Here is a 13,871-nt window from a genome sequence, read left to right as displayed (position 1 = left end):
TGTAACAGTTCAAATTAAAGTAATAGAAAAATCATATATATATAAAAACACAGTATTTATATTCTAGACTCATACGATGGTACCTTTTCATAGATTTAATTAATATGCACATTGTGATTTTTACATTGCATTTTAAACAGTTGTCATATCTGAAAAAGTAAATGATCTGCGACAAACTAGTCTTATTTTCATAATGAATCACAAACAGAATTGCAATTATAATTTAATGTTAATACACAATTATTGAATACTGTGAAATTTCTATGAAAAACTGGTATTATTTATTGTATGTAAAGTATAATTCCTGGTTTTTCAAACGTCAGTACAACGAGCGTTGATTTATACACGATTGAATGAAAATTATGTCAAAATGAACATATCAGTCCAACGATTCTCGTATATTGTGTTATGTATTTTTAAGTAAAGAAATGTGATTTAAGTGTAGAGAATAAATCGTGTTCGATATATGATACAATTTCTATGAAATTATATGTGTATAATTTATATATAATATTTATTGTAAATGTTTAATATATTTTTTTAATCAATAAAATAAGGTACGGTTGTACTATATTCTAAGTTATTAAATAAATAATTTGTTAAGTTTCCCCTAGTCGAATATCTAATCAGACCCATACTCCGTGAGGATTTTTGTTCGTCGGCACCGCGTTTTCCAACTGCCTCGGCGATCCGATTATCCTTCGAGTGCTACCGGGTTTACTGGAACCTATCGAAAAACAATCTTACGATAAGTTGTTTCAATCATTTGCGACAATGACAATACAAACATACCCTCTAGCAAATGTCTTATTTCGTCCGTCGTCCCCGATAAGCTTTGCAAATTAGCCTCCTTCATCTCGTTCACCAATTGTTCCACTTGTCGTTTCTTATCCAAAATAGCCGCCTCCAGCATTCCCACCTTAAAAGAAATACGACATTATCCAAAGCCACGAAACATTAGATAAGTACACAAATTAATCAATTACTTCTCGTTTGAGCGTATCGGCTGTGATGTGATTCATTTCCGTGGCGTGTTTAGCTTGCTGAATTTCACCTTGCAATCTATCGACTTCTAATAATAGAGATCTCTCCAGTTGTTGCCTATAAAACAAGAAAATAGAGAATATTACATTATCTAAACTTAATATTCAACCAAAATTTATTTATTTATATTTACCTGTTATCTTGACTTCGCGTGGACATTCTCTGTTCGAATTGTATATCGTCGACTAGTTTTCTTATTTTGTTCTTGCACTGCAACAGTTCTGTTTCGCAATTCGCCAGCTTCGACCTGACCAATGTGAGTTCAGACTTCAACGTCTTCTCCGCCTGCTTGGCTATCTCGCTTTCATCCTCCACGTACACCAACGATTGAATCTGTTGTATATTTAGTCATTGTCGATCAACGTCTTCGATATGAATTTTAAAGGGGACAAGTTTACCTGATCGGTGTTCATTCTCAACTGAGTATCGCTAGAGTTGATCTGCTGCTGAATCAACTCGACTTGGTGCTGTTGCTCCCTTCCTTTCGCTTCCCAAAATCCAATTTCCGCATCGTACTACATTCAAATTGTATTAATTTTTAGTTTAAGCAATAATAAATCGAAGAGTACTACCTTAGTCAAATCTGCTTGCTGATTCGATAATTTCTCTCTCTGATAGTTCACAAGCGATACGAGCTCCCTGTATTGTTGATTATAAGCGACTGCTTCCGAGCTCATCTGTTGATTATCTTGAATGGTAATATTACTCGGTGACATTTGCATATTTCTATTGATTTGATTTACGTTTGATTTTAAGTTATTAGACGATACTGGAGGTGGTGGCGATCTATAAGGCGGCGGTGGATCCCTATGGATGTAAAATCAAAAATTATGTCAATAAAATAGCCTTCCCTTTTAAATATCATCGGTATAGAAGAAGACTGGCATGAATTAAAAAAATTATGTTGTGAGTGTCGCAATATATACTTTATATTTATATAGAATTCGTTAGTCATTTCATGTTGTTACTTTTCAGCATAAAAATATATTGATGCGAGTATTACGTTTATAAAAGGCAACAAATTAAATGGTCAGAATTTAAATCAAACCTTAGTCAGAATTGTATTAATAGCCTAGTCATAATTATATTATTCAAGGTCAGAATAAATATCAAATGTTTAGAATAAAAATAGCGCATTATCAGAATAAAAATATAGAGCGATCAGAATTAAAATATAAAACGATCATGATAATAAAAAAAATATTATAACATTAATAAATATAAATAGGCAATAAATTATTTATTTGAAAAATATCTGACTTATATCAAAACAAACAAAACTGTTGGACAGGTTAGGTGCAAGCGAGAGTAGTGAAATATTGTGATTTTTTAATTTCTAGATGAACATTGTACCAATTCTAAAAACACAGTTGTATATTTCTATGATGCAGGTAGTTGTTTTTTTCCCCCAGTATACAACTGCAGTCTACAGCTCATTATGCCTTTTTTTGTTTTGTAAAATATATCTTATTACTTTATAATAGTTATGGCTGTAAGAGCTGACAAAAAATATGGTCACACACAAAAGAATTATCAGAAATTACTTATTTTTCCAAGTTAGTACTACGCAGCTGAAGACTATTTCTCTCTTTTAAATCAATATGAATAATTTTTAATTTTAATTATGTCTAAAGTAATTTATTTTTTAACACACCAATTGCAGCTGCTGCAACACATTGCCGACAATTAAACCAACATCAACAGCAACTAAATGAGTCTTTTCAGCAGCAGAAATAATTAAATGTTTGAAACATATAATGCTCACATCACATGTCATTTAGTTTACATTATTTTTAAGCTTCACACATTGCATCTCAAATATTATTCAAAAAATGCGGCCGTGCAACGGGGCTTATTTGTGAAAATTGGAACCTAAACTTATTTTTTTAAACCATCATAACTTGTTAATTACTTAATATTTAAATATAAAAAAGTCAAATTTAAAATAGTTTCGTAATGATTGTTTACATATTCGCAATAGTAAAATCAGTAAATGCAGAACTGTGGATCGCATACTAATCAATCTTATATATAATTTGTGTTAGATTCACCAAATATACATAGTTATTTAAAAAATATAAACGATACACATTATGATAAAATGATAGTGAAATATTTTTACTCATAATAAAAACAACAAATATCAAACTTAGCGACCTCTACATTAATTTATTTATTTTTAACATTTTACGGTCGATTTACGCGAGAATATTCGTACGACTGTTCAACTTTGATACTGTTGACAGCAAAAAATGTCAATACATCGTTACATGTTTTGATTCCAATTTCTAGTCATCATATTAACACCTAAAGCGCCGCACTTTTGTGCGAAAAAATACGTATAGCCAGCATATTTGCGCGCGGTCGAAAAAAGTGCGAAATGATCGCAATTTTCAAATTGTCATATTACTAAAAATTACGCTACTGATAATTATAAAAGTTGGTGTGGGCACTCACCAAATAAATTGAATATTTACGACCGAAAATTTATCATTGATATTATCATTAACTATCACTTTATGAATTATGGTATTTTGTAAAAACTATTGCTTTTGACGTGAATTTTTGACTTCTGAGAAGGGATTTTTGTGCTCTACTATTGACCAAAATTCGATTTGAAAACACTTTGACCAATACTCTCATATCAGAAGTCTGTAGTAATATCGTGAAGGATAACTATTGTATTTTTAAAACATAGTGTAATATCGAAGAACAAACGAACTATAGAGCAATATGCGAGATGCAACGTCTGTTTATACTTCTTCTTCCGCTTATTTTTCTCTGAGATAAATATTTTGGTATAATATAATAAATAGTTCTAAAACTATTAGTTTTAGAACTTTCATTAGGTTAGGTTGGATTTGGTTAGATTTGGGTTTGAACAGCAAATGGACGTTTCGGAACTGTCAAATTGAGTTTTATAGACATTTTAAAGCAACATATAATTTCACTAGCAGTTAAATTACATTTTCCCTAGTAGAAATATATATTCAATGGTGAAAATGGAAAAATATTGTTTCCAGTATAATCGAGCAAAATTTCTCAAACAAATACATTACAAAGTGGTATATAGAAAAACCACTCTTGTGACAGTTTTCTTCTGAGCCGACGATTCGTATATAAAAATACAATTATTACCTATAAGGCGGCACATCTTTGCGGACTTGATGTATTGGAGACGTTTTATTTTGAGGAATTCCTCTGACTACTCCTACTGGATGATTACCAGAGTGCAACATGTTAGATAAACCCGATTGTGGACTCATATTTAATGCATTATCGTTTTGATTTCCGGCTGAAACGTCTTGAATATTTGTTGAATTATTTCCACTAAAAAAATTAACAAATTAATTTAATATTTTTATATATTAAAATAAATAAAAGTACAAATATACAGTGACCGGATTATTGTGAACATAGATAAACGTTTGATTGTCAAATATGTTTTACTTTTAATTTCAACTACTTTATATTATTCTCTATTTTTGGTAAAAATTTGTGTAAAATTAGGAAATATAAATGTAAATTATTAATATAATTGTCAAATATTTTTTTAATATATATTGTTTATATTGATCATCTATGATGGGAGTTTTCGTTTGCGCAATAATCATCGAACCAAATATACCTATAGTTTAGGCTTTTCCGAGTATCTTTAAGTCTATCCAATCCCGAGGTTATCGCATCGTTACTTCCGCCGGATTGACTGCTAGCAGATCTATATATATAAAATCTATTATTAACATGTACTTCTTCACTAATTAATGAAATAAATACCTGTTGTTTAAATTTTGTTGTTTTTGCAAAACAATATTATTGCTGACCGACGTTCCTATTGGCGACTGTTGGTTGGCCTTAGTGTTCACCGAATCCGATCGTTGCAAAATAAATTGAACGTCGTTGGAGTACTCGCCCCACTTCATGAGAATCTTCAAGGGAAACTCGTGCGGGGCGAGCAGTCTTTCGTTGCTCCTCCATCGCTCGATCAAAGTGAACCTACCGACTTTTCCAGTAGCGTGAGCCAAAGCGAAAACGACATCCTGTAAGTTGAAATAAAATTAATTGATAAACAGTCTAATGTAATCATCAGATTGATGATTTCGACTCACCTGGCATGTGGTGGTTTCCGTTACGCCGCAAACTATACGTTGGATGCCTTCCACCCAAACTTTCAACTCCATTTATGATCGTCGATCGATCAATCGTTCATTTTGATAATCTAAAAATATAAAACGAAAACGCTCATATGATCTATTTAAAGAAAGCCACAAAGAAGCAGCAAATTGCACGTTCTACTTTTAGTGCAAGGATGATAAACACAAGCACCGTTTTGTTTTCGCTGACCTAATTCGACGGCGGGGTTGGATCGAAATCGTCCCCGAGCTGATCGAGGGTCCGCTTCGTTGGGCGACTGTTCGCGTCCGCTCGAGCGAAACCCTCCGGAGCGAACCATCCACACGTCACGGCTAAACCTGTCGATCCCGATCGTCCACAAAAATTTTACATCTCGGTGTTGCCATGCGGTAAAGTTGATCAGCGGTTCGAGGCACGACGCGGGCTAACACCGAACGGCAAATATAAACAACTTTTTTTTAATCGTAATCAACCACAAATTTTATACTATTACTTATTTATTTATTCCGAGTTGATAAAATATCGAAATGTACTTTTGGCAGCAGTAACCACTAGCAAACCAACGGTATACCACTGCCCAGTGGCTTGCTGCTCGATGGAGTCGGTTGCTAAAATAATTTCAGTTCGTAGAGCCGGTTCCTAAAACAATACGTAAAATTAAATGTTTAAAAACGACAATTAATATCAGGAGATGTGATATTTGTTATTATGCCCGGGAAATGTACACATTTGTGGAGATTGGTAAAATATGCTTGCACTCGTTACCAGACATATATGACCATTACTGAAACGTGTGCTGACTAAAACCTAAAAGATATAACGGACATTTTCTTCCACATTGTTTTTTTTTCAGTTTTCCTTTAGTGTCATAGTATCTTATTACCAACTTTGTTTTCCTAGAAAAATCATTTGAATAAGCTGTATTATTTTTAAAATACCAAAATGTTTGAAAGCGCCAGAGTTGCCGTATATGAAATTGAGCTAAATAAAAATACTGTACCACTTCCACACTCTCAATATGATGACAAGCTCCATGATTGTTGAAATCAACTCCAATGTGACTTTTTAAAGTAAATATAAAATGAATTTATGCGCAAAAATTATTAGGACTTCATATTTTAAAAGAGTGTCAAAATTGCTTTATAGAATCATCGGATAAATATAATTCCGTTCACCAGGCCACGGTAAGAAAGAAAATGAAAGAGCACTTCATATCAAAACTACACAAAATTGCTATTCAAATTGAAAAGGATTCAAAAGATAGTGCTATTGTCAGTAATTTACAAAATATTTATTACGGTGTATAGCTTGTCGAAAAAAAATCGACCATTTGTTTTCATGGAAAATGAAGTTGAGTATCAGATTTAAAATAGTTTTCTTGGAGTCGGACCTTTTGTAGCGTAGGTAGACCTTTTGTAGGAGGTCTCCAGCGAATCACAACTATACAGAGATTATTCAACCAATCGTTGCAATCGTATACTCAATCAACGAAATATGTCCACGCATTAAAAGATTTCGAACAGATTTCGTAGGTCAAATTTTTACTGTCGTCCGATAGTGTATTGTTTGCGCAACCACAATGCACAAAAAAGGTATGGATTCTCTGTATTTACGTTGATAATAATGACGTGCGTTGACACATTGTTTATAGGTTCCTTTGTTTCCAAAAGGATTGTTTTTTATTCTGGAGAGTTTACTGTGGTGGTCTATTCAGTGTCAGTCTATAGTGTTATCGTTCTTGCGGGTTACCCTTTGTTTTCCGTCTCCAACAAAAGATAGTGATGCCGGGAGACCATCAGTAGCTCCGGACCGGGACACCGGTCGCAGTCGTCCATCGGGACGACTCCGGCCGAGACGTGGAAGCGGACCATCGGCTTGCCGATGGGAAGCGGTTGTGCTCAGTGCTAGGGTTGCAAAAGAGCCGATAGGTAAGGGCTTATACACAACCTGAGGATGCGGGTGGGAGCACCCGGGAACCCGTCGTACCCTTTGTTTATATTATACAATTGTCAAGTTACATTTTTGTAATTATCGTTTGGTTATGGTATTAAGGAGCGAGTGTATGAAGACCCCCCACACAACTAATTATAAACGTGTGAGACCCGCCACCGTGAAAGTATAATATTAAATGAAAATCAAAATATTTTTTAAAGTGTATATATGGAATATAAATCAATTTATTTGTAATTGGTTTGATTTTTATATTAATTATAATAATTAAAATGTTAATAAACAAATCGATTGGGAAGGGTGTGCTGAAATACGAGCTGGTTATCAAAATGTTAATAACACACTCCGTCCACTACATCAAATATATAAAACATTTCTAAGTAATCGATTATTATTATGAAATAATTTAATTTACTTAAATACTATAATTAAATAACTGTTGTACTTATACACTTCAATGCAATTATTTGCACAACGTGAACATTCAGAACATTTTGCTTATAAACTTGGGATGTGTTGCTAATAAATATCTATTTATCCAACAATCTCAGGACTATTAGCCACAAATTGACTAATGTGTAATATTTAAATTAAATATCGAAGGTTAATTATTCACTTTAAAATGTAACAAAAGTCGAAAGTTTTTTTTTATAAATGGAACGTTAAAATAACGATAAGTCTTTTAGAATTCTAATACTTGATGATGATTCAGTTTCAACAATTGGCACAATCTAATGATCTATTCTCAATAAAAGTTAAATTGTATAAATTGCAATCTAACATATAAATATTTGATTGTTGAAACAAAAGTATATTTGTAACGATGTCTTCACTATTAAATGTATTTCAATACCATGTTTTGTTAAACTATGATACCGAAAGTTATAACGAAAAAATGCTATACATGTATTTTAGTAATCCTATTTTACATAAAACTGAATGTAAGTCTGCGCAATATCAAGTCAATAAACAATTTCTTTAGGACCCTGCTTTAACTGCACACGCCCAACAACCATCTTCCTAAGATATAAATTAAATGCCAGCAAGTGTCAGCGTTAGCCCCCTTCATTTGGCAGAGCAGTGGGTAAGAATAATAACTATGGAATAAATAACATTATAGTTATTTTCTACCAAATCGAGAAATCACTATATGTATATTTAAAAAAGTTTATCATGTGAGTTTCTCCTTGTTTTTGGACTTAATAAGAAGCATTTTTGTTTTCCTGTAAAATTGTAGATTTTGCAAGTCAAGATCGTTTACTAAATCGACCATTATGTCACTTTATCTAAACAAAAGTAATAGCATAATAAATAAAATACTTTAAATTATCTAGTAACTCGCATAACAGACAAATAAAAGAAACTGTGTTGTTCACATATTTATTTATTATAAAAAATGGAAAATATTAATATAAAGAAATGGGATAAGACAATCCATAAAAATATTTCCACGAGGGAGGTCGTAGTAACTGTTGTTTTATTGTACTCTCATCGAACATTTTTAAAAAGTTATTCAGAAAGACGACCATATCTTCGGCGTCAGACAAATTGTCGCCTTCATAACAATATTTGAACAGTACTAAACTGGGTACTTTCAAAATGGTGCAGGCCATGTGAAGTTTTCTTGCAAATCTTGCTCCGTGTATTGGCATTTCTGGATCATAGCTTATCCAATTCAAACTTGTTATTGTTTGTTTATCCGTATCGGAAAGAAACTCGTTGGATACGCATCGGAACGAGTCGGACTCTATAGAGTGTTTCTCTTGACCGAGGCTACCGGCTAGAACGATCACTCGGGCCACTCCGCAGGTTTGAAGCTGAACAGCAAGATCTCTAACGAAAGTGTTTGCTAGTTTTCCTATTGGCGGCGAGCGAAAGAGTAGGACAACTATTCCGCTTTTTGGATCGGCGTAGAAGTCGGCCGGACCGGCGAGACGATCGGAACGAGCGAAGGGATCCGCTCCGGTCAGAGGTACCAAAGCGGGGCTCCATATCCTCCCAGTTGAAGATAAATTTGCAGACGAAACCGTCAATTCGGCAGCCAGTTGAGAGACGGTAGAAGAGCTGGCCGTACCGATCACCAACGTTCGCCCTCGCAAGGAATCGCCACCTTCTATATGCAGACTCATCTTGTTTGACAGCTCCGCCAAAAATGACATATGAATGTTGCTATTATAAAAAAGTGGCGCAGTCGTTACAACATTTTTTTAGATATGTAATCTATTAAAACAACTTTTATGTCACTACTTTCAGCTATAATCATATTTATATGTAAACGTTTTAAACAATACAAAATATTATTTATATTGTTTCTATATGTTCTTTCCACATTAAGTTAAAGGGTAAAATTTCATGCAATCAAATAGTGACAATTACAAAAAATAAATGGTGGCAATTTCTAATATAAAGACGAGTGTTTTTCGACTTTATCTCTGTCACTCATAATGGATTCTAAAAAAATTCAATAAAATATTATAGGACACGAATTTATTATACTTAAAAGTACGAACTTTTATCTACATTAGTAGTCCACAAGCATTTTAAAAAGTTATATTTCTAGTACATATATATATTTGTTTAAACATAAGCGAAAGAGTTATATTTAAAATAAAGGATTGAAAATTGAAAAAAAGTCAACCAAAACTTTCGTCTTCGATTTTATTATTTTTTTTATTTGTTTCAAATGTTTACATTTATATTTAAGAGTAAAATTTGTTAAATTTAAGCTTATAAATATTTTTACATTAGGTTTCACTTTTTTTGAAATTTGAAATATTTTATCATTGAATCAAATTTTGTGATTTAAATGGTAGAAAGAAAGTAATATTCATAAATTACAATAAAATATTATTAAAATTATTTCTTAATGTTATCTAATGAAGATAACATTTCAATTTTTATTGACAATTATTGTTTTTTTAGTAACCAATTTAATTTTAGTTACTATACAATTTGTATTGTTTACTTTGCCACATCCCGTATTGTCATCTTTGGCCGCTCGTTGACAACTGCAACTTTGTGAGTTAAACTATCAAATTAGCACACGATATAATCCCGTTTTTAATGTTTGATTATAATATGTCAAATTTATACGACACATTTCGTACACCAGTATGTGAAACATTTATATTTTTACAGATATTTAGAAACTCTTATTGATTTAGAATGACCTTTGAGCTATTGAATTTAGCGTTACATCTTATAGATCATTTTTACCTTAAGATGCGGAAAAATAGTTAATTTTTGAGGATGTTGTACTGAAATTAACGATGTTTATCTTTTTTAGGTAACGAAGCATCAATTAAAACATGATTAAGAACTGAAAATACCAATAAAAAGTATAAATTTGCCAATATGTTCTCAACCTTGAGAGGCTTTCTCGATAGGCACAAACGCAAGTTTATCGTAGCTACTGTAGTAGTCGGTGGTGCGACTTTAGCTTTAAAATATGCTCAGAAAAAGATTCAAGCATGGGAAGAACGAGAAGCGAAGTTATTTTTCGATATGGGTAGAAAAAAACAACATTTTGAAAACACAGAAAAAACTTGCAACCAAACAATTATGTCATTGATGGAGGCAGTCAATCAGGCCGTCTTGAGCTCTTTGGACACTGAAGAAATATTGAAAACGCTCGGTACGAATCCACTTAATAGACTCGAGCTTTGGGAAGAATTGAAGGTATTAACATTTGCGAGAGCGTCGGCTGTGATCTATTCGTATACAATATTAGTCGTCGCTTTAAGGATTCAGTTGAACATCATCGGCGGTTATTTGTACAAGGATTTAATGAACAACGAATCTCCGACTGTGACGACAGATTTGAGAGAGAAGTACTTATCAATTTGTCAATACTTCATATCGGACGGTATTGGAAAACTTTGTAAATTGATCAAAAGCAAAGTACAAGTTGTTGTGCAACAAATGCCGTTGACGCAAAAGTTCACCTTGAAGGACACAGAGCAACTGTTTTGGTCGATTCAGGCTGAGCTCTGCACTGACAATTCGGATCCTTTAAAGCAGATGGTATCGTTTTTCATCAGCGATATCGAAAATAGCATAAACCCAATGTATAGAAGCATTCTTAACGAAACTATAGATTTGATGGAGAGCGAAGAAGTTTCATCGTTGAGCATTTCGTGCGTGAGTCGCGGGTTTTCAGTGTTGTTCGATCAAATCGCCGAAAGTATAAACCTCAATCAGACTGCAAACGACGAATGCCAAGCGTCCACGAGTTCAGGTTCTCCAAGCAGTGTCGATCAAGCTTTCGTTAACATTAACAAAATTCAATTACCACTAATAAAATTGATTCCGGTTGTTAACTGTCTAACTCAACCGATCGACAACTCCAGTTTTTTGTCACATATGATAATCAACCAACTACTCGGTTACGATAAGTTAAAAGTTCTAGGTGCCAATGTTTATGAAGTATTTTGTAATTGAGTCAAACATGTAATTGCAATTTTTATTTATTTATACCTTTTCTTTTGTATTATTTTTTACCACTTGCAACTTAAATTACAATGTTACATAATATTATGTATAATGATTCGATAAATTTGTGTAGTTATAAGTATTTTTATGTCACAAGGTAATAAACGAATGGGAAATTTAATGGTTTTTTATTTCTAACATTACATTACACATCAAATCTACTTTGAACTCTGCTTGTTAATGTACATTAGTACATATTGTTTTGTTCATAATGAGAGTGCAAAATGTGACACATTATTCGATTGCAGCCTTGATGATAAGTGTGTCAGTATTAATTATAAAGCTTATGGTTTTAAACATGAATTTTAGAACAACATTTGCATATATACTGCAACAAAACATCAAGCAACATATTTTAGTAAATGGTTAATTTAATAGATTTTTTATATCCGTTTTTTGGATTATTAGCAGTCCAAACAAAAAGCAGCATTCTTCACATTTTTTATTTCACAGGAAATTTTGCAAGATATATTTTACCATAGAATGACATTGAGATGCTTAGTAATGAAAATTGTAAACATAACACCACAAATTTATTAGTATTTTAAAAATATAGTAATTACGATTGCCTCGGAAGATTTTCATATCTTAATTTATATAATTAAAATTAAGATTTTTCTGTAAAAAAAATTTGTTCTACAAAAGTAATAGTTGATTTCTACAAATAATTTAATTAAGCAAAATAACTAGCTTGTTATTCAACAATGAATAATAATATTTTCTAAAATATAGAATCAATTACACTAAACCTTGGTTTTAGTTTTATTTTATAAAGCACCGACTAAAAGTGCTATATGTAATATATTGTGTATCATTTGTAAGTTTAAATTTGTTTTACATTTTCTATTATAACAGGTAAGCTGAATCATGAAATATAATTATCAAAATATTAAAAAATAAAATATTATTGATTATTAGTGATTATTTGTTACCTGCAATTTGACAATGATCACGCAGAATATATTGATGAAGCTCAACTAGGATGTTCTAACACATCCACTTTAACTTACATACCGGAATCTCTCTGATTTTCACCCGTTTAAATTATTACAAAAAATATGAGGATTGAAAATTACTATGGAATAGCTGAAAATTGCACTAAAATTTTTTTTTTTTTCAATACATTAAGTTTTTACTCGAGTGGTAAATTAATTATAAGATATACATAACGCAGAAGGAATAAATGCAGTATCATCGAATATCACCAGATAATCCCAAAACCATTATCAGTAAAAATTACTTTTGAAGACACAATAACTGCCGTAGTTTTATTCATATCTTTTTTGTAACCTTAAATAACCTTTAATATAATATAAAGTGATCCAGCATCAGTTTCCAAAATAACAAGTTTTTTAATAATCGAACATTTAATGTATTTCTTGAATTATGAAAAATAATATATATTTAATAATTATTTCACAAAATTCCTCGTTTCAAGTGCCCGGTTGTTCTCCGTAATTTTATTTTCTCAAAACATTAACTTTTATTCGAGTGGTAAATGTATAACCTTGATGTTAAAATACAGATCTTAGGCGTAGGTTACACGTCCAGTCTGCCATCAGTTCAGTCCATAATTGTGATTGACGCCAGACTGAACGTGTAACGCGTTGAATGACGGACTGATGAACCGGACTAACAGATATTTAAATATTTTGATAATTTTCGTCAGTCTGGTGCGGACTGACAACAGACTGATCGTGTAATGCATTCCATCAGTCTGATCTATCAGTCACCGCTCGGACAGCGATGGAGATGGGTTAACGCTACCACGTCGCCGCCAACTACGCAGCCGTTTGGGGGCGAGAAAGATTTTTTATTTACATTAGAATCATTGCATATTCTCTAGGAAAATACCCATAAGAATTATGTAAATAAGTATAAGAGAAATGAAGCTTTGGAAAGGTTGTTGATAATTTATAAAAAAATTAAACCTCTGGCCACCATCGACGATATTAAAAAAATTACTGTGGAGAATTAAAAAAATAATAACGTCTCGAAGATCAGGGACGGGGAAGATGATTTTTATACTTTGAAGAGTTGGAACTTTCAATATATTTGTTTTTTGGACAAATTCGAGCGACCCGAAAGCGTTCTCAAGAAGACTGATCGTGTAATATCGTCCGTCAGTCCATCAGTCCGCTATCAGTATTTTTACGATCAAGATCATAGACTGAACGTGTAACCTTCGACTATCTCTCTACTGATACTTCATTCAGTATATTAATATTGCTCTAGATAACGGCGCATTAAAC

General features: G+C 32.4%; 3 protein-coding genes across 5 annotated transcripts; 1 reads left to right on the top strand and 2 right to left on the bottom strand.

Moving 5' to 3' along the window:
* Nucleotides 1–513: 513 nt before the first annotated feature.
* RASSF8 (ras association domain-containing protein 8) lies at nt 514–5,579 on the bottom strand. Of its 2 annotated transcripts, XM_088204523.1 has the most exons (12): nt 5,389–5,579; nt 5,154–5,263; nt 4,822–5,084; nt 4,673–4,762; nt 4,183–4,374; nt 1,788–1,851; nt 1,617–1,721; nt 1,443–1,559; nt 1,178–1,377; nt 987–1,101; nt 793–919; nt 514–727 (listed from the first exon to the last, which is right to left on the bottom strand). In XM_088204523.1, exons 2-12 carry the CDS (start codon nt 5,223–5,225, stop codon nt 627–629), a joined length of 1,446 nt encoding a protein of 481 aa, XP_088060649.1. In that variant the 5' UTR covers nt 5,226–5,263; nt 5,389–5,579; the 3' UTR covers nt 514–626. The 2 variants fall into 2 exon arrangements, with proteins under 2 accessions (XP_088060649.1, XP_088060648.1); XM_088204522.1 differs by having other exon boundaries at nt 1,617–1,851; nt 5,389–5,559.
* A 2,915-nt stretch (nt 5,580–8,494) lies between these two features.
* Nucleotides 8,495–9,264, bottom strand: LOC148226455 (proteasome assembly chaperone 2). The gene has a single exon (XM_088204367.1). The coding sequence runs from the start codon at nt 9,255–9,257 to the stop codon at nt 8,535–8,537; it is 723 nt and encodes a 240-aa protein (XP_088060493.1). The 5' UTR covers nt 9,258–9,264; the 3' UTR covers nt 8,495–8,534.
* An 827-nt stretch (nt 9,265–10,091) lies between these two features.
* On the top strand, nt 10,092–11,740 carry Pex3 (peroxisomal biogenesis factor 3). Of its 2 annotated transcripts, none has more exons than XM_088203873.1 (2): nt 10,092–10,146; nt 10,415–11,740. In XM_088203873.1, exon 2 carries the CDS (start codon nt 10,483–10,485, stop codon nt 11,566–11,568), a length of 1,086 nt encoding a protein of 361 aa, XP_088059999.1. In that variant the 5' UTR covers nt 10,092–10,146; nt 10,415–10,482; the 3' UTR covers nt 11,569–11,740. The 2 variants fall into 2 exon arrangements, with proteins under 2 accessions (XP_088059999.1, XP_088060000.1); XM_088203874.1 differs by having other exon boundaries at nt 10,092–10,239.
* The last annotated feature ends 2,131 nt before the right edge of the window (nt 11,741–13,871 follow it).

The sequence above is a fragment of the Plectrocnemia conspersa genome, unplaced genomic scaffold (assembly GCF_051122295.1).
Source record: "Plectrocnemia conspersa isolate PC_06_02 unplaced genomic scaffold, ASM5112229v1 ptg000014l, whole genome shotgun sequence".
Classification (NCBI taxonomy): Eukaryota; Metazoa; Arthropoda; class Insecta; order Trichoptera; family Polycentropodidae; genus Plectrocnemia; species Plectrocnemia conspersa.
The sequence above is the reverse complement of the archived record's forward strand: the minus strand, read 5'-3'. Positions and strand labels throughout refer to the sequence as shown.